Source organism: Ilyonectria robusta (assembly GCF_021365365.1).
Source record: "Ilyonectria robusta strain PMI_751 chromosome Unknown BGZ61scaffold_39, whole genome shotgun sequence".
NCBI classification, from domain to species: domain Eukaryota; kingdom Fungi; phylum Ascomycota; class Sordariomycetes; order Hypocreales; family Nectriaceae; genus Ilyonectria; species Ilyonectria robusta.
The window spans coordinates 266,988-293,239 of NW_025764473.1; the positions used below are offsets into that span (position 1 = coordinate 266,988).

At 50.9% G+C, this 26,252-nt stretch overlaps 7 protein-coding genes across 7 annotated transcripts; 3 read left to right on the forward strand and 4 right to left on the reverse strand.

The window, feature by feature from the left end:
- Positions 1 to 458: 458 nt before the first annotated feature.
- On the reverse strand, positions 459 to 1,306 carry BGZ61DRAFT_154966 (uncharacterized protein). Its single transcript, XM_046237403.1, has one exon. It carries the CDS (start codon positions 1,093 to 1,095, stop codon positions 589 to 591), a length of 507 nt encoding a protein of 168 aa, XP_046095930.1. The 5' UTR covers positions 1,096 to 1,306; the 3' UTR covers positions 459 to 588.
- Positions 1,307 to 2,597: 1,291 nt separating this feature from the next.
- Positions 2,598 to 2,772, forward strand: BGZ61DRAFT_370083 (uncharacterized protein; the record flags this gene model as incomplete). The annotated part of the gene is given in 2 exon segments (XM_046241993.1): positions 2,598 to 2,686; positions 2,700 to 2,772. 2 exon segments carry the CDS (start codon positions 2,598 to 2,600, stop codon positions 2,770 to 2,772), a joined length of 162 nt encoding a protein of 53 aa, XP_046095931.1.
- A 3,312-nt stretch (positions 2,773 to 6,084) lies between these two features.
- Positions 6,085 to 6,381, forward strand: BGZ61DRAFT_370124 (uncharacterized protein; the record flags this gene model as incomplete). The annotated part of the gene is made up of 1 exon (XM_046241997.1): positions 6,085 to 6,381. One exon carries the CDS (start codon positions 6,085 to 6,087, stop codon positions 6,379 to 6,381), a length of 297 nt encoding a protein of 98 aa, XP_046095932.1.
- Positions 6,382 to 11,528: 5,147 nt separating this feature from the next.
- Positions 11,529 to 12,922, reverse strand: BGZ61DRAFT_593926 (uncharacterized protein; the record flags this gene model as incomplete). Its single annotated transcript, XM_046256813.1, has 1 exon — positions 11,529 to 12,922. The coding sequence occupies exon 1, from the start codon at positions 12,675 to 12,677 to the stop codon at positions 11,529 to 11,531; it is 1,149 nt and encodes a 382-aa protein (XP_046095933.1). The 5' UTR covers positions 12,678 to 12,922.
- Positions 12,923 to 17,936: 5,014 nt separating this feature from the next.
- Positions 17,937 to 19,059, reverse strand: BGZ61DRAFT_370100 (uncharacterized protein; the record flags this gene model as incomplete). The annotated part of the gene is made up of 4 exons (XM_046241994.1): positions 17,937 to 18,184; positions 18,244 to 18,590; positions 18,646 to 18,890; positions 18,955 to 19,059. 4 exons carry the CDS (start codon positions 19,057 to 19,059, stop codon positions 17,937 to 17,939), a joined length of 945 nt encoding a protein of 314 aa, XP_046095934.1.
- Positions 19,060 to 23,769: 4,710 nt separating this feature from the next.
- On the reverse strand, positions 23,770 to 24,352 carry BGZ61DRAFT_155039 (uncharacterized protein). Its single transcript, XM_046237404.1, has 2 exons — positions 23,985 to 24,352; positions 23,770 to 23,935 (listed from the first exon to the last, which is right to left on the reverse strand). The coding sequence occupies exons 1-2, from the start codon at positions 24,216 to 24,218 to the stop codon at positions 23,807 to 23,809; spliced, it is 363 nt and encodes a 120-aa protein (XP_046095935.1). The 5' UTR covers positions 24,219 to 24,352; the 3' UTR covers positions 23,770 to 23,806.
- Positions 24,353 to 25,772: 1,420 nt separating this feature from the next.
- Positions 25,773 to 26,131, forward strand: BGZ61DRAFT_540075 (uncharacterized protein; the record flags this gene model as incomplete). The annotated part of the gene is made up of 2 exons (XM_046254862.1): positions 25,773 to 26,023; positions 26,083 to 26,131. The coding sequence occupies 2 exons, from the start codon at positions 25,773 to 25,775 to the stop codon at positions 26,129 to 26,131; spliced, it is 300 nt and encodes a 99-aa protein (XP_046095936.1).
- Between the last annotated feature and the right edge of the window lie 121 nt (positions 26,132 to 26,252).

Genomic DNA, 26,252 nt, shown 5'->3' on the forward strand with positions numbered 1-26,252 from the left:
AGAGTATCCAACGTTTGATGTGTAGTAAAGCCTCTTGTCAAATGTCCCTTAAAAAAAAGAAGTGGGGGACCACCGAGGGCCCACTTGATAACTGGGGCGTCAGCATGGTATATCATGACATGCATTCATCCTACCAAGCCCATCCCATCCTATCCTTTCATCCTCACATACTCATACACACATTCGTCATCCACGAATGCCTGTTCCTCCCTATCCCAACACAACTTGCTGATACGCCACTCCATGACGATCGTACAACCGCGATAGCAACTTCGTCAGTAGCAGTTCAATTCTTGATTTCGATTTTAGCTGCGAAAGACTTTCTATGACGGGTACTTCTTGCACTAACGTTTTTACCCCTCTTTTGCTGCTAAAATTGATGATGTTCCAGATTTTTGTGGCCAACTTAGCTTGCTAAGTTGGTTCGCCACGGAGCTTGCTCCACATGAATCAACGGGTAGAGGAAATATTCTATGAGTCTTCCCCCATAAAGGACAAAAGAATATTCAAAATATAGCTGAGTTTATATTTACTGATACTTGGCCTTTTTTTTCATTGATTGGCATGAAATTGGCCATTTTTGTGGGTTTAGAAATCACACTGGTGAGGAGACCGGCGGAGTTTTCTTTCGACCGCGTTGCCGTGCCCGTCCAGACGCAGCGAGGAAGGGTTTCTATGGGGCTTGTACCCCAGGGCGAAATAAATTCCATTCCATGGGCCGGCAGCGGTGCCAAATGATGCATGCCAGGGTGCCCTCAGGATCCCTTCTCTCACCCCTGTATCCCTGCGGATCGGCGAGTCTATCTCGATCTCGACCACCATCACTTCCGGTTCGTTCGTCTCTACATCACCTCCTCCATCACGCCCACCCCGCTCTGCAGCCGTCCATAAACTCGTACATGCACGAGGCGGAATGTGCCGCTTCGACTTCAAATGACACAGCTGTACGTCCATCTTCACAGACGCCTCAACACGCAATGTGCTGGCGGCGGACGGCCGCATGTTTCTTCGCCAGACTAGGTGTGAAGGCATGTCATAATCACCGCACTGAGGTGACATCGGGAGCTCGGCGCTAGAAAGATGGAGGGTGGACATGGTGCGTCAGTTGGCGAGGACCAGGGGGCCATGACCAGCGGTTGGTAAGAGGTTCACTTGGCCCGTGCTCGGCATTGGTGAGAAGAAGAATCGTTTTGCTTGTCATTTATCAACTTGGATGATGAAAAACGTAGAACACTTGTGATGGCGCTCTGACATACAGAAAGATGAATGAGGTGTAAGAATGGCAATTGTGCTTTGCATACCGACAGAACTTCCCCGTGCTTATGCGGGGAGCATTCTCAGGCTGTGACGACAGGGGTATCATAAAGCCACTCGACCAATTCATGAAGGTTTCAGTTCATCTCTCGGCAGGCCGAAGCCGTGATCTTGCCGTCTCGTCATATGCCCAATATACTTCCGTATGAACTCGTTGTTGCTATCCAGCTTGTCACGCTGTGGCAGCTGGCGGAACATAGTAGAATTCTACGGCTGTCCCATGTTTTGGCGATCCGATAGCTTCTTAGAGGCCGTGGCATAAACGCAGGTGAAGCAAAAAGAAGGCAGATTTGCTTGGTGGCATTTGTCTCTCGCAGGTGTGGCTGTTTAATGAAACGTGCAGACGGACTTCGAGTTTCGCTGATTGGTCATTCTCGCCACTGGGTGGTTTCGCCTCTCGGTTCAACGGGGCGCACCACGGTCTCAACGACCTCCTCGGCCTCCTTGGTAGCAAGTAAGCACGCCACGCTCTGCCTTAGATTCGACCGTTGCTAGCACGACAGAAGTCTCCACGTCTCCCGCCAAGGCGAGGCCGGCGACTCAGAGTCTAGCCCGCTCAATACTTGCCACATACCCCGGAGCAACGATCATCGGGCTTACCTCTTCGCCTAGGAAACGTGATGGGACGAACGATAATTTCACAAGGGCGACCCAGCGCCTTATGCGAAGACGTAACCGAGTGGCCGCTACGATGCCGATGTCTACATTGTAGTGCGCCGAAATCACCGGCACTATGATTACAACTCCACCGACCATCCTTCATTTCCGACTCCTGATATCGAGATTGTAAGGATGCTTAGGGAGATGAAAGGCTGAACTGCCCCTTTTGACTTTGCTCTTGGTTAGTTGTTAATAGCCCTCAGATAAAACACCGGGTGAACGCTCTGGTTTCGACTCGACTACGCTGCTGCGCAAAAAGTGGGTTGCGCGAAAAGTAGGGTAGTTTACTTACCTTTGCAGATAGAACTGAACCGGCATCTATAGCTAGCGAAGGTACTCATATCTCCGGGGATTCTTCAAATGTTGCGGTGAAAGCAGCGAATCCAATAACGAGCAAGTTGCGGATGGAATACATCTTGGGCAGTGTGACGAGGAAAGTGGTTTGCCCATTTCCCCTGGGTCGACTGGGATTTAAACAGTCAAACCGAAGATGTTACTGTTTGCCATGATCTGGAAATACAAACCAGGGGTTTCGGGAATATGCACACACGCTTGCGTTGCACCATAAAAAACACTTCTTCTCCAGAAAATCAAGGCGTTTTTTCCCAGCGTCCTACCACATCATGGGTAGGCAATTCAACAACGTGCCCGAGGACTCATGGCTCGGGTTCCTTAACTTCGACAATACGACAAATGCTGGTGCGACCTGCTGGTGCGACCAGCAGCTCCCTACCCACGACCGTGGAGTCCAACCAAGGACAAGGACAGGCACTGCGGGGTCAGGTCGGCGACGAGTGAGTTTAGAATTGCTTGTCCGTGCCCATATATTGACAAGGCAGACAGGATACAATCACTCGCCTCATTGTGATCGAGACCATGTTGAAATGGATCTATGAAAACGAAATGAAGTTGCTCGAGAAATACACTAGCATCGAACAGAGAATGGACACCATGCCCCAAGAGAAACACCCTACTTGTTCCATGACCTCTTACTTCTTGGCGTCCTTGCCTCCATCCTGGCCAGTGGATGGCTCCTCATACTCTGTCTCCACGACAGTTGGGCAGAAGGGGCTGGTGGCGCATGGCAGACAGCAGTCGTGAACGCTGAGGTCGTATGCACGACAGCAGGCTGGGCAGCAGGCGTTGACCAGGGGAGACTTCTTATCCTTGGCAGCCATTTCCTCCTGAATTGACTGTGGAGTATGATATAAGTTGTCGTCTCTTGTAGAGAGATTGACTGTGGGGTGTTGGTGGTTGCCGGGTTTTGAGATGGAGGGGGACTTACTTTGGAAGCTGAAGAAATGAGGCTGCTGACGTTGCAGAGAAGAGTGCAAGATCTGCTCACTCACAGAGGAGTGGCATGACTGGGTGTCCTTATGTGTGCCGAAGTGGCCGAGTCTCTCAGTGGATGAGAGTGATGTCACAAGGTCTCGAGTCTGCTCGAAAGATAAAGTTGCTTTGCCGAAAAGAGCCTAGACGAATAGGGAGTGTGTATAAAGGGCTCCCTCGACCAGCTTCTTACGAATGGCTGGAGCAGGGGGTACAGGACCGATGACACTATGAGTCAAACAGAGTCTGCTATTGGCGACGAAGATGACACAGACCCAAGCGAGGATGAGGCACACAGGTTCACGGACGTGGCGGATCTAAGCAATTATCTTTGTTGAGTGATCCGTGCGGGAGGACGCATGGGTGGGGCTGATAACATGTGCGTTGTATCGCGTTTCTGTGGTTGAAAGTATCACCTGCTGCTTCAGAGAAATAAGACATTGGTCCGCTCGGTTTCTCATTCTCGGGGTCCACCCCCGGCCGGGAACAGGACCGACAATGGAGCCCTATGGAGACCTGCCAAGGCGTGGCCGCTGACGGTCTAGACCTTGAGGGCGGCCGACAACTTTGAGTGTTGCTGAGATGAGGCCGCTCAGAACTGTGTTCCGTCTGTTCCGTCAGGGGCACGTCTTCGATGATTATAGGGGGTGGTCCCGACCCACTGCAGCACCCACTGCAGCACCCACTGCATCAATGGATGAAGCGGTCATTGATAACTGATGGTTGGTCCCTGAAGGAGTTCGCCCATTGGCGGCTTAGTGGGGGTCTAGAGGTGGTTATGGGATCGTTGGGATGAAACAGCACGCGGCCTGAACACTAAGTGACAAACTGACTACTATCAAGGGCCCAGCAAGGAGGGCTTCTGGAAAAAAATGCCTTGCGAGATAGCCATCGAAGGTTTGGCAGGGAGCCTCGGCGAGGCGCCAATCTCGACCCGTTGCTTGACACGGTAGACTTTTGGCCCACAAACTCGGGCAGCGGGGAGGGAAAGCCGGAGCCGCAGAGATAAAAGGGGGAATTAATTATCATCAGTCAATGGCGAGGGGGTGTGAGGGTGTGAGTGCGAAAGCTGGAGATGAGTGGGCTGTCCGTCTGTATCACCAGACGTTAGGGTGCATTAGTTTAAACGGTCGCGAGAGGCAGCAAAATCGAGAACGGATCGAGATGGCAACTGAGACACTGGACGAGACAAAGATCAAACAAGGCCGTCTGTCACGGTTGTCAATCAGGTCCCTAGAAAACCCCACAGCTCACCCTGCCCATCGGTACCACCAGCTCAGCCAGGGGACGATCCATCCCAGACGGCCGGACGATCAGAGGTTGATGAGTCACAGGGGACCGGTGATGGAAGGGGGACATCGCACGTGGGATGCGCAAGAGAAGACACGCCAGCGACGTCAGTCGTTTTCCAGATGGGGATGTAATAAGCGCCTTCGCGCTGGAACAGAGATAAGATGTCCGGACCTTGGCAGCAGCGTGCGAGCCCGTGATGTGTGATTGCATCATTATCGCGCGCAGCGGCCTTGGGGACAGACGAGATGACCACGTCCTGTTCTGATCAATATGGACAGATATGGCATACAGGATTCTGCCGGCTGATGCAACGCCGTTGCAGAAATCGATGCCAGCGGAACGGAATCCGCGACAACTTGGAACAGCATCACTCATTGGTGGCGATGCATGGCTGATCGAGATCGCGCTCCTCTCTGATGGGACGGAGCCAAGAGATGTCGTGCGTCTACGTCAACCCAAAACCGGCTTCTGTAGCAACAGGATTCCCTCGGGACGGGATCTAGCCATCATGTCATGTCATTTCATTTCATGTCTTGTCATCGACGAGAATTGGAATGCACGAAGAATATCGGAGCGGGCTAAAGTTGCCTAAGACCACGTAGGTTACCTTCCAACTTACAGCTTTCCACGAGGTTTATTCGGGATACACCAACGTCGCAGCATCGCACCAAACCGGTCAAGGGGGCATTCCGTAATAAACACACACAGCCTCTTCCTCTTCGTAGGGGAAACCATGGATAATCAACAACACATCGACAGTGAGTTGTCGAGCAACAAGCTTCCACAGTAACAAATCGAGGGTCAGGGATCCAGATGTCACGCCCCCCAAAGCTAATCACTGTACTTCCTACGGATACTTTGTAGGTGTGAGTCGGCCTCCCCCTTCTCCGCCCTCTCCCTCGCCTAGATGCATGCGAGCCTGGGCAAGCCATCATCCCCATCCCCATTCCCCAATTCTCCCAATCCCAAGCCTGGGCGGCGTCCGCTGGGCTTGCTTTGGCCTGGCCTTAAGACAGACGACCGCTGCCGATCCATACTCCACGCCGCGCGCTGCTTCTTAACGCTTCCTTGCTCATCATTGATCTAGCTCGAGCCTAGCCCCAAGACGAGACACGCTACGTTTTTCTTCTTTTACTTCGCTCCCCTTTTCCAAAATGCCTCCATGCTTATTACTTTTAACCAACACGATCCCGTCCCAATACCAAAAAATCTCACAACTCTGCCCTCCGCTTCTCGAAATTACACCCCCGTCTAAGGACCCCAGACCAGGACCCCAGACCAGGGCCCTTCAATCTTCCATCGTGGGAAATCCGCCTTTGGCCCTGTGCTTCTGCAACCAACCGGACTAAGCCTCAGCCACCTGCAGAGCCGTACTGCTCCTCGCCCTGTTCAATTTACCACCCAACCCATCCCGCTGGTCACTTATATCCAAGTCAGCCAGCGCATCCCCTATCCCCTGGCGTGGGAGGATATCTATATTACATCACCATGCCCTCCTCCAGCCGACCTTCTAGCCAGCACTACGGCTCTTCGTCTTCCCCTTTGTCTTCCTCTTCCGCCTCTGACTCAGACATCGCATCCGACTCTGCCTCTGCCACCGGCTACAGACACAGCATGGACTCAGTACAACTCCCCATCGCCTCCGTCGAGGTGCTTCGCTGCATGCGATGCGCCCGCTCCGTCGAGGCCACCTCCACCGACGATATTAGCTCCATGGGCATGGTCCGCATAGCCCACAACCTCTACTACTGCGAGCGTTGCGCCAAGATGGTGGGATACAAATAAAGAGGTGGCTCCGGTGGCCCCGTCTTTGATGAAGCTGATGAGACCTACACCTTCTCATGATGCTTGAAGCAGGCATCGCAGCAGCAAACCACTCCATCCTCGACTACGCCTGGCAACAAGCACCCCTGCGGCACATGGCCATACTACCATGACTGGACCATGCAGCCCCGACGAAACTTACCCAACTCCCATGGATTGGAAGCAAGACATCGGCCGTATGGATGCTCGCCTGGGAGATTCTCAGGCACCCGGGTAATTGGGTGCGCGGCATGTCCGGGATCTAGGGCGTCGTCAGCATCCGGATCAAACACCAGACTGCCCTCTTTTGGACGGATACAAGACGGAAATCACTGGCCTACGCAACACAGCACCACAGCCCCAACGTTCCAATATGGGAATCCTCGAATGGATCACCGGATTGGGGATTTCCCCAGCATCACAACCCACTACCCTTTTTTTTCTTTCTCGCCTTTACCTTCCTTCCTTCGATATTGGATGCACCCTGCTTATTCCCAGCAGACTCCTCGGAAACCTTGTGGGGGCTGTGCATCACCAACTACATGGCCTGGTCTGGTGCCTGGTACGGGCTTGGCTCCAATCACGCCCATTGGTGGCCTCGGACAGTTTGAATCTAAATCATTATTTTCTATCTGCATTCTCTCGACCGGTGCGTTGGGACCCGTCTCGCAGTCCCATGTCCTTCCGCCCCGTGTGTCGACGCCTGATCCGATCAGATCATGACGACGCCGTACCCGGCATGAGCCGCCGCATCTCATTGTCGCCGCCGCCAGGATCAGGGATTTTTCGCTCAACCCCCCGTCTGCCGCCCGGGTTTGCATGGATTGCATGGAGAACGCGCGCGCTGCAGTATTACACTACGCATGTTCCGGGGGGTTGACTCGCGGAAAGCGCTGGACCGAGGGTGGACACTACCGTGTTTGTTACTGTTGGTGAGAAAAAAGAAGGCGAGGATCCCAACAATTGGGCACCTGATGTCGTGTCTCATCATTTTCCAAGTTAGCAAGAAGTCAGTAATGGTTCCGTGTCGATCGGGGTGGGGGGGACAAGAGAAGAGTAACTGCGTCGCAACAAGCACAACGATGGAGTGACGTCATAAATGGCACTTTTTGCGGGGTATTATTCTACAATCAGTGGAAGCCCGTCCTCTCCACCTTAGCACTCAGTCATCTTCACATGCCAACAACTCCCGGATATCAGGGATTTAAGGAAGCCCTTACCAGGGGTGAAAGGTGCTGGACCGTTCAGCGAAGCTCCCCACATCTTTCGTTTCGGCTTTCCATTTCTTGTAGGCCCGGGTTGGAATTGTTTGGTCTAAGTTTTCGACTGAAAGAGGCCTCTGACAGCCTCTAGATCCTCCGGATGGACGCCCATCCGTTCGCGTTCCAGTCGCCTTAATAAATACCTGTGGTCTCTGTTAATTGTCGAGTGGGGAAAAAAACGAGTGAGCCCATTGACGTGCGAGGAGAAACAAACCAAGGAAAGAATACTATTAGAGCTATGACGAACTCAGCGCCGAACAAGATAAGCAACGAAAGATATGCCAGCTGTGCAGGTGAGACTCCCTCGTCCGAAGCAGTGGTGTTGGTGCTCGTGTTGACAGTCCAATTATCGATAAGGTCTCCATGGTCCATTGAATCTGGACTGTTGTCTTGGCATTTCCGTTATGCAACGTGGAAGCCGATTGAGAATTCCGCAGCGCCCGCTTTATGTTCCGTGAGCATCGGACAGATGCGGCCGGCAGTGGACTGACATTTCCAGTTCCTCACCAGGCCTAGTCGTAGCGTCGATAAGCCAATAGCAACCCTGGAGCTGACATTGCCATGACGTCGAGCAGACGTCTCCATCGCGGACACGTTCAGTGAGTGCACTCACCCTTCCTCTCCCCACACGTGGTGGCAAAGTTACAACACCATTCTTCCCCTTCTCCAAACGACACGGGGCTACCCGTTGGTACGGAAGGCCACAAGGGGCAGAGTTCCAAAATTCAATTTTGAAGATTTTTGAATTGGGTCACCCCCCCCCTTTCCCCCGGGCGGACCCCCGTACGGCCCCGTTTGTAGGATTATTTTACCTTGCATGTGCTTAGTCATTCATCTAAATCACTGTTCGCGCGGCGTAAATCTCTTCTACCTAACCACGCAGCACCAGTTGACGATCCTTCCTCCCCTCGCTGGCCCAATTCGATTCCGTACGCACACTTTCTCACGCAATACGGCTTGGTACACATCATCATGGCGCCCCGAGGCAACCGCAACCGCCCCAAGACCAAGGAGACCCCTGCTGCTGCTGATACGGCTGCGATCGACGCCCTACGCGAGGATATGGGCGAGCGCGCATTCAACCTGCTGCCCAAGAAGGTCCTTGACGTTGAGACCTATACTTTCGCGTACAAGACCGATAAGCCCGATACAAATCCGGAGGCCACCATCTGGGCTCTGATGAACGCTTTGAAGGGCAGCACCACCAAGGGCCAGGAAGCTGTTGACTCTACCAAGGTATGTCCTTTATCTTAGGCCTGTACTAGCCTGGTTGATCACGTACTAACCCGTATTAGACCCCACGCCTGCTGGAGATCCGCAGCAAGAAGGACAAGAAGAAGCTCCAGGAGACCCCGTACGTGATGAACTTCAGCAGCGGCCAGAATTGCGACGCTATGCTGCGTCATCTGTACGGCGACGAACGGGAGGGTACGGACCGTTGCTACAAGTGTACGAAGAACAACGGGGCCCTCAAGGGATGCATTGTCGCTGAGGGGACCCCGGCCTGCGCTAATTGCGACTGGAACCGATCTGGCGCCGCCTGCTCCTTCACGAGTAAGTACGCTGCAATACGTTCTCATTTTCTATACTGATTGGCCACAAGAGCGTGGTACCAAGCGCAAGGTTAGCGACGACGACGACGACGACGATTCCGACAGTGATGATACGGACCCGTTCGAAGACCTTGACCTCAAGACCTGCCAGAAGCTTGTGCAGATCTTCAAGGCAGCTACCAACCGCAAGAAGCACAAGAAAGGCACCTCTTCGAAGTCGGCTTAAGGTATTTGACCCAATACGTAAATGTACGAGCCTCTACTAACTCTTTTTTTTTTTTTTTACCCGTAGTCCGCCTAGTCACTTCGCTCTGAGTTGAATTTTTTTTTTTTTTGATTTACGAGGAAACGCAGAATACATTCGCGTATATTAGCGCACGAGGACGTACGGTGAACTATGATACCCTTTTCTTAGCTAGAGTCTGAAATCAAGTTTTCTTTGATCATGCTTTGTGTTTCACTTATGACATTTTGTTCAAAATCTTGTGGGTCTGACCAAGTGAGGCTAAACATATTATGCATGAGGCAATTTGGCGCCATACGATCACAAACGTAACAAACCCCCTTTTTCAAAATTAAATCGCGCAATCTCAACTCAGACTTCCTCTCTTTCCCTACGCCTACACTTGACTACGTACGGCAACATACGGTTCAAGATGCCTAGGGGTCGCCCTTCAATTGATATATCCCCATTTCGCCTTCAGATTCAACAATGGAAAAACGACGACGGTCTCACGCTCAAACAAATCGTACAGCGCCTTAATAACGAATTCCACATCGAAGTTCAACGTACGACTGTATATCGCAACCTGAAGATCTGGAATGCTTCCATGAGGCAGTATACCGAAGACTCTGAACAACTACGTGAGCGTATTAAAGACCTATTCTTTGATAAGGTCTTGAACGATCACTTTATGCTTCTGCAGCTTCACTCTGAGGGCTTTCTGATCTCAAAGACTGGCCTCTCACGGATACGGCGAGACCTAGGCCTTTGGCGGCGTCAAACCCCTGAGATGACTAGCGAGAGACTTCACGAATTGCGCCGTTTCTTTGAAGACGAGTCCGAATTACACACTAAGCTTGAGACCTACGGGCGCACACTACTCTACGTATATGTCCGTCGAAATCATCATATCTTGAGCCGCCGAGCCCTGTACTCATGCTTTCGCGACTTTTCCCCTACTTGTGTTACCGAACGGTGGAATACGATGCGATATCGCCGAACTGGATGGACTTCTCCAGGCCCCGACTTTATTTGGTCCCTTGATGCGTACGATAAATTGAAGGCCTGGGGCTTTGAGATCTATGCCTCCATTGACGCTTACTCACGGTTTATTACGTGGTTCTACGTGGGCATATCCTCTAGTACGTCACGAAGCGTTGTTGCACAGTATCTCGATGTTCTCTCGCAGCGGAAAACCATGCCAAATATCATCCGTTCCGACCGCGGCCAAGAGACAATCCTTATGGCTGGAGCACATTATTACCTTTCGAAGACCCGCGTACGCGCACGGGAAGGTATCCCACAAGATGTGCGCTTTCGAGACTGCTGGATCTATGGCAAAAGCACGCATAACGAAAAGATTGAGAGCTGGTGGCTTCGATTGAGTAGGGGTAGGGCTAAATTCTGGCGGGTATGTAGTATTATCACTCCGTTCGACCCTATGCTAACCTGAATCTAGGAGTATTTTGGTGAAATTACCGCACTTGGCCATTTCTCGAACGACTCCCTACCCGACCGTATTGCAATGCTCTATCTCTTCATGCCGATCCTGCGGGCTGAGTTTGCCGACTTCGTACTTACGTGGAATTCGCACTACATTCGCAAACAACGCAATAGGCCGCATGTGGTTCCTGGGCAGCCATGGACCCTCTACTTTCAGCCTACCGCACGGCAGGTTGAGAGCTTTGCAGAGGTTATCCCTCAAGATCGATTACAAACGCTCCAAGATATCTTCGACGGGGACCGTATTGATCTTGATGCCTACTTGCCAGAAGATACAATAGCTATCTGTGATCGCATTCTTAGAGGCCAGGAAGATCTGCCAAGAGATCCGCCACAGCAACCTAAGCTTTCAGCGTATCTATTCCTACGAGATCGTTTACGGCAGTACATTAGGAGTAAGCAGCAGCCAGAGCTGGCATTATTGGAGACGCCTACGGGTGGCCTAGACCGCGTACGTGATCATTTGGCCACTCACGATATCGATACTGCTTCGCTTTTGGAACGCATTGAGGAGGAAGAGATTGACTGGGGTGAGGGAGACCAACTATACGACTAGATGCATAACCAATTGTAGCAATTGAACTGAAACTAATCCCTATTCTTATTCTTTCCCCTACCAATCCGGACAGGAAGCCTCTTCTGAGGTGAGAGAGCCTGGGCCTCCGAGTGTTCATCGATATCACTCGCGAATGGATCGTCAAGGACGGCCTCAAAAGTAGCCGAATCCGCGTCATCTTCACCCGAAAGCTCAACCTGAATTTCAGCCTGAATATCATCCTTGCCCTCCAACTCCAAGGGGGTCTCAGCTTCCTCTTTTACCGGTATACGAGATAGCTTTCGTGGCTTTGATTCCTTCTTAATTGGGGATACGCGCTCTGACTTTACCGTACGTGAGGCTTTGCGTTTGCTAGAGCTCCTCGCCGAGGCTTCTGACTCTAGATCAGAGGGTATGCGATCAATCGCTCGCTTGTGACCACGTACGGCTCTTGACGGCATTGGTGACTCAATATCAGGCCGAGGCTTTACATTGAAGTACCAAAAGGTCAAATGGACCGTATCGCGCTTTGGGGCAAGCGAGATATTGCCCACACGAAAGAGGTCCGCAAACGAGGTCGTTTCGTACGCGGCATCAGAGAACTCAACGGGTCCAAAGGTAGCAGTTTGAGTCACTACGGAATGAACGACCTTCCATTCCTTAACTGCAAGCCTCTTGTCACACTGCTTGACAATGAACTCTATCATTGCGGCATGAGAAGGGAACTTTGCCCCGAGAACGATCTCAACATTTCCTGTACGCTTTCCAACGAGGTTTGCCGTCTTGTCGTATACTGGGGTTTCAACACCGTCAAGGACATTGTCATAATACCCATCGCACGACCAAAACGAAGCGTGCAATTCGATGACAATCTTAGCCGTATGGCTTGTAGCTGCGATGCTCCTTGACCGGCTTTCAATAGCTAGGTTCGTAGCGTTCTGATAGGTATCAGGTCTCGGTCGGGATCGTTGGGAAGGAATCGTCATCGCATTGCCTCGTTGGACTGTTGATTGGGAAGTAGGTGAATCGACTGTGAGGTCGATAGAAATAGGGGTAATAGGGCCAAATGATGATGAAGCCGTAGGGAGCCGTTGAGCGCAATGCGGGCAATAAAGGGCCCCAGGGAACTTCGTACGTATATCCACATGACGGCTGCGGTCTTTGGGACAATACTCTGTCGAAGTGGATGAAGGTGTATCCATTGTGTAAGAGAAGGATGATGAATGAACTTCGTTCCCAAATGGCCGCGTTTGTGGCCGAACGTAATATTTGCCTCAAGCAACCCTAACTAAATTAGGGTCACGCAATGGGCTCTCCCTGTTGAGGGATATTTTATCTTTACAGTGATATGCGTCCCCTATATGTGATTAAACAGAAGGATAATGGCACATTGGGGTTGCCCTAGTAAGAAAAAAATGAAAAGTTGAATTTTGGAACTCTGCCCCTTGTGGCCTTCCGTAGTTGGCTATGTGGGGCTAGCAAGCAAGCCAACCTCGGAGAGGTTGGTCACAAAAACCTGGTCCAGCCACATTAATGTGGTCCACCTCTTTTTGTTCCACCTCTACCGAAAAGACCTCAAAAACACACCTATTTTACCAATTTCCAAGTAAAGCTTCAATAACGTCAAGATGCTCCATGTACGCCAAGATTCTAATCAATCTTTACCTGCTAAACATGCCTCGGATAAAAGAAAAGCCAAATTACGTAGGAATATCCTCGCCGCGGTCCACCCAAATATGCAGTATCACGTACGAAGGCATTTACAAGCTACCAAAACACCACCCTCTCATCAAGCCCTTATAGCAGCTAATTCGACTTCCAAGGGCACAGCTCAACGGATCCTTACTGAATCTTCCTCTTCCTTTATTCCCCCGCACCCACGAGGCCGGCCGACAACTCTGACGCCTAATAAAGATGCAGCTATTGCAGCATATGTAGTGTGGATAGAAAGATCCGGCTGTGACGGTCGGGTCTAACCTAAGGGTATAGGGTAGGTCCGAGGCGTGAGGTGTATGATCGAGTGGATCAGGACGTCGTAGTGAGCAATGTAGGTCACGGTCTGGTAATGGTAGAATAGTAGATTCAATGTAACCAAGTGTGTTGATAGCTGGTGAGGCTATCTGTCTATGAAAGTGCTAAATGACTGTGTATATATAACACGGGGGATCACGGGGATCACGGTGGTGATCCAAGTGATCCTTCGCGATGGATCGTGAGGCTCACGATGGTGATCCAAGTGATCCGTCTCTGATAGGAAGGAAAAAGTGGGTACGTCATGGTTCTGCCGGTTGTGACCGCCTGGTCTCAACCTGGGCCGTGACACCGGCTTTCCAGCAGAAAAGTCACAAGTTAAGGCGGCAGCCCGAGGTTTCCTGACTGCTAGGAACATCCGTGGTGCTAATATCAGAAAGATGTAGTATCCCTGGTTCCATAAGCATCACCATAAGCTGCGAAAGTCGTTCCTGAAGGCTGTAGACAAGGCACGCAAGGCGTTCGAGATATCTGACGTTGAGGACATCAACAAGTTCTTTTCTAGCCTTCAAAATATCACTTCTAAGTACAAGATCGGCCCCTCGAAGTGCTAGAATGAAGATGAATGTAGTATTCATATTGGATGCCTTCAAGAACGCATCCAGGTCCTCATAGTACACACCACACGATCTCAACGCCCAGAAATCAGTGACCCGTCAAATCGAGAGTCCTATACCCAGATTGGAGCTGCAAATGCTATTAGGGATACTATTCCTCCCTAGCTGATCTTCAGGGCGTTTCCTACAACAACCTAATCTGATATTAACGATATCCCAGAGATGAAGTTCACACAGTCAGAGACCGGCTTCAGCAACAGCCAGATCACATTAGAATGGCTTTATAATTTTAACGCCTATTCCTAGAGAGCCTCTTCAAAAGTGAAGCAAAAAGAAATCTCTTTTCAGAACTGGTTTAGCTGTAACGAGTGGCTCCGTAATCCCTTCAACTTGGACTTCAAGCATATAGCCCCCCCGACGGTCCACGAGAAAGAAGAAAAGATCTATCGCCTTCTCGTCATTGACGGCTTCTCAGAGTGCCTATCCTTTAACTATATCAATTATTGCATCCAGTTTAACATCGTCATCTGTATCCTGCCTTCACATTCAACACACCTCACACAACCACTTGATGTTAAGAGTCTTTTAGCCTCTAAAGAACGTATATCAGCAGGAACTTTGGAAATCTATTCGGGATGGCGACTATAACTTCAACCGCAAGCACTTCACCGCAGCTTTCATAAATATCTACAAAGCTGGCTTCTCTACTCACAATATCATATCAGAGTTCGAAAAGTCAGATATTTAGCCCCCCAACGCAAAGCCCGTAATCGACCGTATCCTCGCCAAGCAGCAGTAACAGCAGAAAGCGATTCATCCCTCTATTCAGAAGCACCTGCCTCTCGATTCTCGATTTCAAGATGCCCAGGATCAGATCAACCATCTGTACAAGAGATACCACGAAGTAATAAGCTCGCCTACTCTAGAAGCTATTACCAACATCAGCAAAGTTGTCTCTGAAGCAGCCCTCATGCACTAAGAACGTGAGGCATTTTCAACTGACCGGCTCCGACGGCTTGAGAAATGGGGCAAGAGGAAGAAAACCGGTCAACGCGTGAGACCGGCTGGTGATTTCATCACTTGTGTCAGCTTTCCTGATATTCAGGCTCAACACCAAGCATCCCTAGCCGCGGCAGAGGTCAAAGAACAGCGTTCCCAACTACAATTCAGTCAATCAGTCATAATCCAAGAGATCGGCAGTCTCAAGCGGCGGTGGAAAGAGGCAAGAGGCACGAAGTCCTGAGAATCCTACCCGGCTAACTTTCAACCTGTGGCTCGCAGAAACAGGTCTAGCTGACCGATATCATGCCCTCGAGGCATGCCGAAAAGAACATAACGATATCCTCAAGCAAAAGACCCAAATCCCGTTTTCTCAGGCCCAAGAAGAAGCCCGCCAAGCCCCAAGACCGATTCTTGCGATGGATCCAAATGCCTGGCCTTCTAGTGATGATGTGGTCCAATTCACAGGCATCACGAACTTCGAAGACGATGACTATGACGAAATCGACCTTCTAAGGCTCGAAGGGCAAGAAGAGGAGGATTTTCCTGACCCGGAGACCCCCTCAGAGATGCCCTCATCGCCGCCGTTACCACCGGCTGACCTGCCCTTGGGCCACCACGATGAGCTCACAACAACGCTGCCGCAGCCGGCTACAAATCGAAGGCAAAGTCGTTACAGGACTATCATAGCTATGTTTGAGGAGTCACGGGGCCAACAGGGCACATAGCGCAGTTATAAGGAACACATATTCAACGGGGCCACAAGCAGCAGCTGAATCGAGGGCCCTTACAGCAGGCAGCCCAATTGAAGCCAGAAATACATTTCCGCTATTTTCATCAATATCATCATTTTCTGCGATTCCGTGGCTTTCCAACGAGCCCACCTACAGCCCTAGTTCTCAATAAATGAAGATGTCATGCCAGCTGAAATGCTAGGAACAGAAAACAGCCCATTTTACAGCTTGAGGGGCACGAATGTAGGTGGACCACATTTTTGGGGCTGGACCAGGTTTTTGTCCGACCTCTACGGTCGCACATTACCACATGGGTGACATAACCCTTTTGGGAAGCCTCAACCATGTGGAAATACTTAGTAATTTTATCCGGAAGGTATCTCTTCATTTAGATGGCATGTCCACCAGGGAATATGTCGTGATAATTCCTGGTGACGCGTCACAATTCTTCCACTCACACATCCACACCAGCATCAATACCCAGCCCATCGCCGACCCATAGCTGTTATGGGCTATCCCCATCCATTCCCTAAGTAAGCTTGGGTCTACCCATCATGAGATTGTGCGACTGACCTTGTCTTGTACGTAGATATGCCCGATCACGTCCTATCGCAGACATGTCCCGATGTTCCGAAGACCGTGGCCCCTAAATCGTACCAACGGAGCCACGATTTCATCCGCGATAGCTACCCAGGGTCGAATCTGTGTCCATATTGCGGGAGACGTTGGCCCACGAGTATCTCCATCCTCGACAGTTCGCCAGTCCCGTTTCGAGACGTTGAGACAGCTTCCACCTCCTCCGCTATACAGTCTATCGACCTAACAGCAACCGTTGGCCCATCAGGCTGCCTTACGATATGTGTAAATTTATGCGAACCTTGCACAGCGCTTTGTATCCGACCCTCCATCTCCCGAACCCGTCTGACAGACCAAGGCAAGAATGACGCGTCTTGTGGTGGCATTCATGACTGAATGGCAGGGAGAGCAATATTAATTCTAGGCCCTCGATATGACCAACCCCAAACCCCTGCCTGCGGGTCATCCCCTGGCAAAGCGCCGAATGTCTTCATCACTCACATGTCAGCTGGCCGACCCCGAATTATGGCGGGATCGCGGAACCGATGATGGTCTCCGCGGTGCACCATTGTTCGACCAAGTGTCAAGATACTTGTTGAAGTCGTAAACATCACCTCGCTGCCTAATCTTCAGTCTGCGGAAGTATTGGGCCAGTAGATTCATATTTGCCAGTCCGCACCGTGGCTTGTCTGTGTGCCGGAGCATTACTCGATTTTAAGTCAATCCCCACAACAATAGCGATTTTTAGTGCTATCTTGGATAGATGCTGCTGATCATGATGTTTGCCCGTTGCCCGTTGCCCGTTGCCCGTATTCCTCTGTTGGCCGCATGGTCGTTTCGTCGGAGACTCCTCCGGCTGATCCGTGCACCCAGCACCTTGATGAAAGTGAGTGTCACAAGGATAACGTCACATTGGGACAGGGACATTCCAGCAAGCCCCTGCGCTGCAGCCACTTACCCCGTAGAGTAAGTTGCGGACTGAGACCAAGTGCGGGAGCGCTTTTGTTTGCCGCACTTACTTTAATCATGTCTGGGTATGCCGTAATGCTTGGGAAAGCCTCGTCCAGGGCAATGTAAGGGGCCGTATCAACACTTGAGGCTAACGCATTACTTTCTTACCCAAAAATACCGCAAAATAGGTGGGTAGCTCCAGCCCAAACTGCTGTCAGTTGCTGAAGGGTGAGTTCGCCTACCTCAAAAGCCAGCTGACGCCACCAAGTGTTAGCTCCGCGTAGCCCGGATAATGAAGAAATAATATAAGTTGACGGAGAAACATACCCATCTATGGCACGTATGAATATGGCAGAAAGGTATACGCTTACAAAGGGGCTTCCAATCAGCGGAAGAATTCGGCAGTAGAAATGGCCTCGGCCTCTGCGCGGAAATTCGAGCTGCGGGGGAGCCGGTTCAAAGCGACCTAAACTAAAGCCTTTCAAAGCGACAGATGTTAGCAAAGATAATAGGTTGAAATACATAGCCGGAAGGATTCATAGGTTCAGTCTGAGAGTGTCGTTTAAGCCGGAGTAGACATCTAACTTGAGAATATCACCCTAGGAATCTATGACTAAGAAGAACCGTATTTCTTAAAGAAATCTTCCACTGACATCGGCTCCAACTCTGGAAACCGATCATTCAAAAAACTTCCGTTCAAGTCCAGCCAGCCATTCACCATAGCAAGCCCAGCAGTCTGGTATATGCTGTCAATCATAGCCTTCGGCAAGAAGGCATACCGCTGGGCGTTCACCAGCAGTTCAGTACTCTTGCCGGCTTTGAGATCTGCGACCGTGTCATACGAGACGTCGAATTTGCAACCTGTGCCAATCAGCGAAGGGCCGCGACCATGTGACACATTTGGAAAAAGAAGAGCCAACCTTTAGCGCTCTCAGCGAAAGCGACCAGCGCGTTTAGAGTGAGCCTGTCTCCGCGGATGACTGAAGCCTCTGGCCACTCCACAAGGTCCAAAGAAGCTGCGACAAATCGAGCTACATCTGTGCTGTGCGTGAGGACGACAGGGTTATTGCCATCACCAGGCACAGCTGCCTTGCGGTTTTCGTGATCAACAACGAGAGATATGACGTTCAATCGCGTGGGTGCCTGGGGAGGCCCGAAGTAGTCCATGAACGTCCCATTGATGAAACGGGTATACTCCATTGTAGGAACGTCGCGGAGTTTGTTTATAGCTGCTACCTTGTACTCAGTCGATGGGAATGGGTAGTTGCTATGTTGGCGAAATTAGCTGCTGCAACCTGATCTTGGGGTAGAGGGAATAATACGCATTGCTAGCTACTATGTAATCGATTCCAAACTCGCTAGGGGCAAATCTGCGCACAGTGGTTGATTTCACGGCTCCCTCAATGAGGTTCAGCTGGGCGTGGCTATCCTCTTCAGTGTTCATGGTAAGACATGAAACCATGGTGTCGATTACATTGTCCTTTAGCACATCCGCAATATTATCCGGGGATGAATAGTCGACGACCAGAACGGTCACCTCGGGTTGCTTCAGGAAAATATCGGTTTCCTGGCGATAGTAAGTTATGCTTCAGGAAGCCAGGATATGGGTCTAGTTCACGACAAATACAAACCTTCCGCGACAAGACAAACACATCGTGCTTCTTCAACGCAATGATAGCCTCAACAATAGTGCCGCCAAGGCCACCTGTGCCACCTGCAATTGCAACTCGGGTCATGTTCTAGTATTGATAACTCAGGGCTGTGATACTTTGGATGCTGCTAGTTGCTAGGAATGTGATGAAATGAACGAGAACTCATCGAGGATATTTTACTTTATACTTATTCTCGGCCACTCTTACAAATGGACTCATGACGGTCATATTCACATGAACGGCAATGGAACCCCTCCGAGCCCGAGCATAGCACCAGTTACAGGTGTCGGACATAGGACAGGAATTCATCCGTCTTACTGTACATGTCGGCGGTCGGTGAATCAGCGGCCGACACGCCGACACGCTGGTCCAACCAAACAATTTATTACGCCCGGCGGCACTAGAGCCGAAAGGGCATTAATTACTAATATACATAACTATACATTGCCCAAATTGTGTCATGGTCTCCTTCAGCCCATATTGAGTCCTCTTGTTGCTTATACTTCCTTTGCCTATCGCATATTCCTTCTTCTCTGCGGGTTCCCATGGGTTAGTAGTGTTAACGGCGAACTAGCTTGTAGCCTATTCTTCAAGTGTTCAGTGTCCTATCCACGGCGGCTGAAGCGGTGTTCGCTCTTTTGGCACGGGGTGAGGTGGGGTGAAGTTGAAATAGTAGGGGTGTGGGGGTTGATAGGGAGAGGCCTGTCTCCCTAGTTAGCTTGCATCGAGGCGGCCTGTGGCTAATGCAAATCGGATTGTCGCTTGAACGGCCTTTATGTTTGGCGTCCATTTTTTATTATTAGATGGTGACATTCCTCCAAGATAAAAAGAGATATTGCTCCTCTGGGTGCTAGTGCATTGAAGCATCTCTGTACGATATGCCGTCCACTTTCGGCATCGGAAGAGGAAGTGTTCAACTGTCTCTCTCGCTTGTTCAGAATTACACTGGTCCGATGATACCGCTTTGATGTGAAAGAGGTATGAGTTTAGTCTTGCCATGCCCGTTCTGAGTTGCGCCAGCACATTTGCTTCCTTCCATGATAGCTGGTCAGAGTTGTTTCGTGTGTTTGCCTAGCAGTGCTGCGTCTATTCGCTTGGAGTGTCTTCCGACTTTTTCCGGCAGTGTCTTATTAGCGTCGACTTTCGATTGCGCAGTTCTGAGCGTCGTCGACCGCATTCTAGAGCACTGTTTTTCTGGGGTGGCTCCTTGCTGTGTTGCCTTCCGGGCCTCCTCTTTGGCATGCTTGAGAAGGTTGTTCTCGCCGCTTGAGGGTAGCCACAGAGCCTTTACAACATTTCCACCTTCCCGCAGCTCTTCAATCGAATCATAGATACAGCGTATATATCCCTGCCCGGATTGCTGACGGAGTTGCCTAAGGGAGAGTGCAACGGCTTTGTTGGTCGTGATCAGTGCGACGCTGCGATATCTCAACTTTGGTAGCGATCGCCTCGAGGCATATGCCATTGCTGCGAGTTCTCCGCTGTACGGATTCTGCTCTGCTTCTGTTACGCTTGTCGCCACTGTATTAAACGTCCCCACGATTGCCTGTGCTCCTGCTCTCTGAACTCTGTTGATCGGTCCTATGAGTTTGTCTTTGACCCGGTGCATCCACACATTGGAGGCATAGTCCACCACTGGGGCTACTGTAGCTGTGAATAATTGTCTTGCCGTTGCTGGCTACAAGCAGTGCTCCTAATAGTGCGCACTATTAACTGGACTATTAGTTCACACTGCAGTGCAGACTATTAGTGCATGGACTACTAGTTCAGTTTACGTCTCTCGCTCTACACTGATGGTTCAGTGCAGGACTCTCACACTACACTGGTAGTTCAGTGTGACTCGATCAGACGGACCAGTAGTTCAGTGCTGGAGTCGCAGACTACCAGTCTCACTATTAGTGCGAGATGATTGTGCGCACGGGTCAGCGGTCATTGAGGCGAGCCTAATTGGGAAATTGAAGTGGGGGTCTAGATTTTGGCGCGTTTTCACGTCCATATAGGCTCACCAACTGTGCTGTTGCTCCACTGAAAACGCTGGATGACAGGCGGTCCAAGCGGTCCAGGCAGCCTAGCCCATTTGAACCGCCAATTCGGAGCACTGAGAGTATATACGGGGAACGGCCTCAAGTAGTCTTTGAATTTTACACTAATAGTGCAGACCATGATTTGCACTATGGTTTAGTGTGAAAGTGACAGACGAACTAACAGTGCAGTGTGGGCCTTGCAGGCACACTGGTAGTTTAGTGTGGTCGTTTCAACGCACTGGTGGTTTAGTGTCGCCCAGTCACACGCACTAAAGGAGCAGTTTGGGGTGTCCACACGCACTATTTACACTATTAGGAGCACTGGCTACAAGCCTCTTTGCCTCTTCAGTTCCATTGCTGCCTTCAAACCCTTAGAGGCTGCCCTCGCAATATGTTCCTTGTATTTGAGCCCGGCGTCCATGATGACTCCTAGGATCTTGACATGGTCTTTCGGTTGGACCATCTGTCCCTTAATCGTGAAAGGTTTCGAATCGGTTTTGTAGTCCTGTCGGGTGAAGTGTATGATAGCTGTCTTGTCCGCCTCAAACGTCGCACCGCTTCTCCTCTCCCAGTCCAACGCGTCTTCGATGATTGACTCGACTCCCTCGCGGTTGCTTTGTGCCGTTGGCCCTGTGACCCAGGCTGTGAAATCGCCCACGAATGCGATCGCCCCCCTGTTGCTGTCGGTACGACGCTGTACCAAATCAGCATTGAAGAAAAGGAACAAGATTGGAGAGAGCGGAGAGCCTTGGGGCTGGCCTGCCTGTGGTAGGTCTCGAGTTTCTGATGACTCTCCATTGATTTGTATCGTTGCCGTGCGATTGGAGCAAAACGCTTCAACCCACTGGAGTAGTTTCTCCGGGATGCCACGTGCTTTCAGTCTCTGAAGCAGCCTCTTCTTACACACTCCATTGTAGGCTCCCTTAACATCAAAACTGACCAGGCTTACGATCCGTCAACCTCGCCAGGCAGTATAGATTTGCTCCTGCAGGAGTAGAAGCGCTTGCTCTGCTGATCGTTGCTGATCGTTGCTTGCGGGCTCCAAAGTGGTTCGTCGGCAGCAAACCGTACGTTTCCACAGCATGCGAGATCCTTTCCGCGACCACTGATTCCAATACTTTGCCGAGGGTGGCCGGGAGGGAGATCGGTCGCCAGGCTTTTGCCACTGTATAGTCTTCTTTTCCAGGCTTTCTAAGCAGTATAATCTTTGCATGCCTCCATTGGTCGGGTAATATTCCCTCATCTAAGGATACCCGGAAGATGGCCATCACCTGATGCTTGACCACCGGCCACAACTGTTTCCAAACAATCACCGGTAATCCATCCTCCCCAGGGGCCTTCCATGATTTTGCCGCGAACAGCTGTCGTTCTACCTCCTCCATCGTGATGTCGGGCATCGTCACAGGGGCTCTCTGAGGCCTAGGGCCTTCGTCCTGGATGTGGTTCGGCGAGGGAGGGAAGAACTTGGATAGCAACTCTTCAGCTTGTTCCCTGTGGTTGGCTGTGATTGTTCCGTCCGCCCTGATTAGCTGCGGGACTTTGCCGAATGTCGTGTCATCACCAGACTTTAGGTACTTAGCTGCCTCTTAGATGTTATCATTATCCGCTAGAAACTCGTTCTAATGCTTCTTCTTTTGTTGCCTGATGGCGTCATGATACTGCTTCGAGGCCCCTTTCGCTGTCTCTTCCAGTTCCATCCTGGCCCATCCTGCCCGTCTCGCAGACCGAGCACAGTTCCTCCAGTACGTGTATATTCCACGAAGCCGCGTCAGATCTGTCGTCCACCATCGTTTGGCGTACGGCGACGGCTTGGCTTTTGGTGCCGATTGAGTCTCCAGACATGACAGCAGCACTGATACGGCTCCCGGAACGCTTGGTACTGGTGTTCTCTGTCTATGTACAAGGAATTGAAGTTGAAGCGCTGAGCGAGGCGTGCGACAACCTACGTAAAGTTATTGTAGATACAAGGCGAGACGCAGGAAGAGTTGTGGACGTGGTGATTGCGGGCGACTTCAACCGCCACGATCAGCTCTGGGGAGGGGAGGATGTGTTGCTGGAGAGACAGGGTAAGGCAGACCAAATCATCGATCTGATGAATGAGTTTGCTCTCAGCAGTCTGCTTCAGAGAGGTACGAAGACTTGGCAAGGCGGAGAACCCAAATCAACGATCGACCTGATCCTCGCTTCCGAGGACCTAGCGACCTCGACTGTCAAGTGTACAATATACAATACAGAGCATATATCCGACCATCGTGCCATTGAAACGGTGTTCGACATTTCAGTTCCAATGCCGAAGGCCCAGGAACGACTCCTACTCAAAAACGCACCATGGAAGGAAATCAACGTCCGATTCGCCGCTGCATTAGAGACCACCCGACAGATGGCACCGTACAGCAGAAGACAGACAAGCTCATGCCAGTGGTGCTAGAGGCGGTTCGCGCCCTAACACCCGAAGCTAAGCCGTCGCCCTACGCAAAGCGTTGGTGGACCTTAGACCTCACGCAACTACGGCACATATACACGTACTGGAGAAATCGCGCCAGAGCATCGAGGCGAGCAGGACAGACGTGCGAGGAGCACGAGAATACAGCCAAAGGAGCAGCAAAGCAGTACCATGATGCCATCAGACAGCAGAAAAAGATGCGACGGTTGCTTCAGGGCTAAGTATCCATTACATATTAATAGTCTCCCCTCCCTCTTGCCTCAGCTGTCCCCAATAGCCTGGTGGCCCTAGAGGTCCCTCATCACCCGCTGCGACATCCATGTGAAAACCGACCATGTCGATGTGCAAAACATGCGTTGGAAGATCAGTAACGTGGAAATAACTTCTCAAACGTAGCGATTGTCGACTGCAGTACTGTGTGCTCTTCTACGAGAGATCTGTTTCTCTCCTCGAGGAGCGCAATGTACTCTCTCGCCATACATATAACGGCCTCCTATATTCTAGGTAAGAATTATTATATCATAAGTTGGATGCTAACTAACCTCATCCACGATCGTTTTAGGCGTTCCTTCCTGCGGATCCTTCGTTGCACTCTCCTCCCCTTCCTTTGCCCTTACAACTCTCATACAAGGGATACTATCCCGTAGTCCAGTAAATGCATCATTCAACTGCGTGTCGTGGCGCTTCTCGATTGGGCGCGTGGGCGGGGCTTCTGATGGTTTGTGACGGCCCGAGTTGCGTTCCGGTGCGGGAGGACACTCGGGCTTGATAACCATGCTGGAGCAGAGGGAATATGGCGTCAGTCTATACGGCCTCTGCAGCTCGGGAGGTCCCGAGGAACGGTCGGATGCGGGGCGAAGACAGTTGGCATCGGGGAAAGGGACGGGAGATATCTTGAGGTTGAAAGGGGTCGCCGCGGCACTTGAGTCCGTGGTAGTATTGTAACTCCCTGAACACCTCCCTCAACTCGGGCCGCGCTGAAAATAATAGCGTTAAAAATTGTTCACACGACAATTCGCACGATGATGTATCCGAATGTCTCTTTATCGACATGACCCAACAAGAGATACGACTTGTCCACTAACCCAGAAGAGGTGGTACAAAGTGGTACCGCAGCTGCGCCACCACCCTTTGACTACCCCACGCAAAGTCATGGGTTTCGTAGTTCTAGCCGATCATTGGATCGTGTTCTGTGTCAATTTGCCGATCAATGGGGTCCAGGCCAACCTACTGGGTCGGTTAATCCAACTCACAAGGGACCATGGCCTGGTTTAGCGCATCACTGCCCATTACAGACACAACACGGTCACGGCAGATAACCTCGTCAGCTCTTTTAGGACGCGGTTCTATTAACGAAAGGTTGATTGGTTCGCTTGGCTAGCCGAATTTACAGCGAGTGGGGGCAAAGCCCGTTTCAGTAAGATTGCAGGGTCGCGCGTGATTGGTGAAAGGCTATTAGATCGTCAACAGAACATCGAACTGGCAGCCTCTATTATTGGTATCCCTTTGACAGTCCTACGGTAGCTTTGTTGTTCTGTCTCCACATCTGCCGTTAGAGCTTGCGAGTACTACAATTTTGGTAAGACCTCACTCAGGCTCTTGTACATTGTACACGGGACAGATCAGCAATACACTTTTGTTGGAGGCAAATAGGCGGAAATCGATCATACAACTCCCTCTCATTCACTGATATCCCTGTCCAGTTCACAAAAGCTGCCTTAGCACTGTCAATGGGATTATTGGCCTCCACGGAATATTCTTGCGCGGATTGGGCAGTACCCTCTACCCCTCCTCGGCCTTGACCTGGCTTAGCCTCAATAGATCACTCATCCAGTTCAGTACGCTGCACCTCTGGGGTTGTCCCTAAACGTTGATATGTTGTCCCGTCCCCGCCTCGATGTCAAGCTGACCCCCCTCAGGAGTTTGACAAGGCGAAGTCTGACCTTACCAGCGTTTGTGTTCGTGCCTTTCAGTCGACTGCTATGGTGCTGGTTTGTATACTCGCGCTTGTGCTTGGGTCGCGTTGGCTCTATTTCGCGCTCCCACTGCTGTTTATTTGCCCTCACCTTAAGAAATAACAGATTAGAATAGCAGCTGCAAGAGAAGTTTATTCAATTTGAGACAGAATTATTTAATTATAATCCTGGGTCGGGATGTAATTTCTTCATGCCTCTGTGCTCGAGTTTTTTTTTGAGCCGCATTTTGGGATTTCGGCCATTTGCAGCTTCTGTGGACCTTGTCTAATGTGCGACCGTACTACCGTAGCCCTGTCTCGGGTGCCTGTCCGTACTGTGCACCATGTTTCAAGCACACTGGACATTGCCAGGGGCATGGACCGCATGTTCATCACCAGCAATGTTCCCCACGATCAATGTGAGATTCAGTTCTCGCTCATGAGCGCCCAGAAGGAGTGCCCCCGTGACTTGTTCTCCATCTCGTACGAGCCTCGCCAGACGATGTTGTTCAAAGAATCCCTCGTGCGTTTTCCCCAATACTACAAGTCCACCGCGGAGGAGTGGTTGTTCAACAAGCTGGTGTTTGATGAACAAGAAACTTGTAATCATTTACAGACAGCATCTGGGTAAGTCCATGGACACACGGTATCTCCATTCCCGCAATCGCCATTTTAACAACACATAGCGCGTGGGAAAAGTTTTACGGCCGAACCAGGATGATGAAGAATCAGTGAATGGTCAATGTTCAGGTCGGCTACCCTAGAGGTTGCCGACCCGCAAAAAGGTTTATCCGTCATTGACGCCTTCATCACCTGGCCAACCAACTCAACATCAACATTCAATGCGCATCAATAA

Excerpts from the sequence above, each read along its gene's own strand:
- BGZ61DRAFT_154966 (XM_046237403.1), bottom strand. The coding sequence starts at position 1,095 with ATGTCCACCCTCCATCTTTCTAGCGCCGAGCTCCCGATGTCACCTCAG.
- BGZ61DRAFT_155039 (XM_046237404.1), bottom strand. The coding sequence starts at position 24,218 with ATGGTTATCAAGCCCGAGTGTCCTCCCGCACCGGAACGCAACTCGGGC. Across the intron at positions 23,936-23,984 it reads CTAAAACGATCGTGGATGAG|GAGGCCGTTATATGTATGGC; the intron begins GTTAGTTAGCAT and ends CCTAGAATATAG.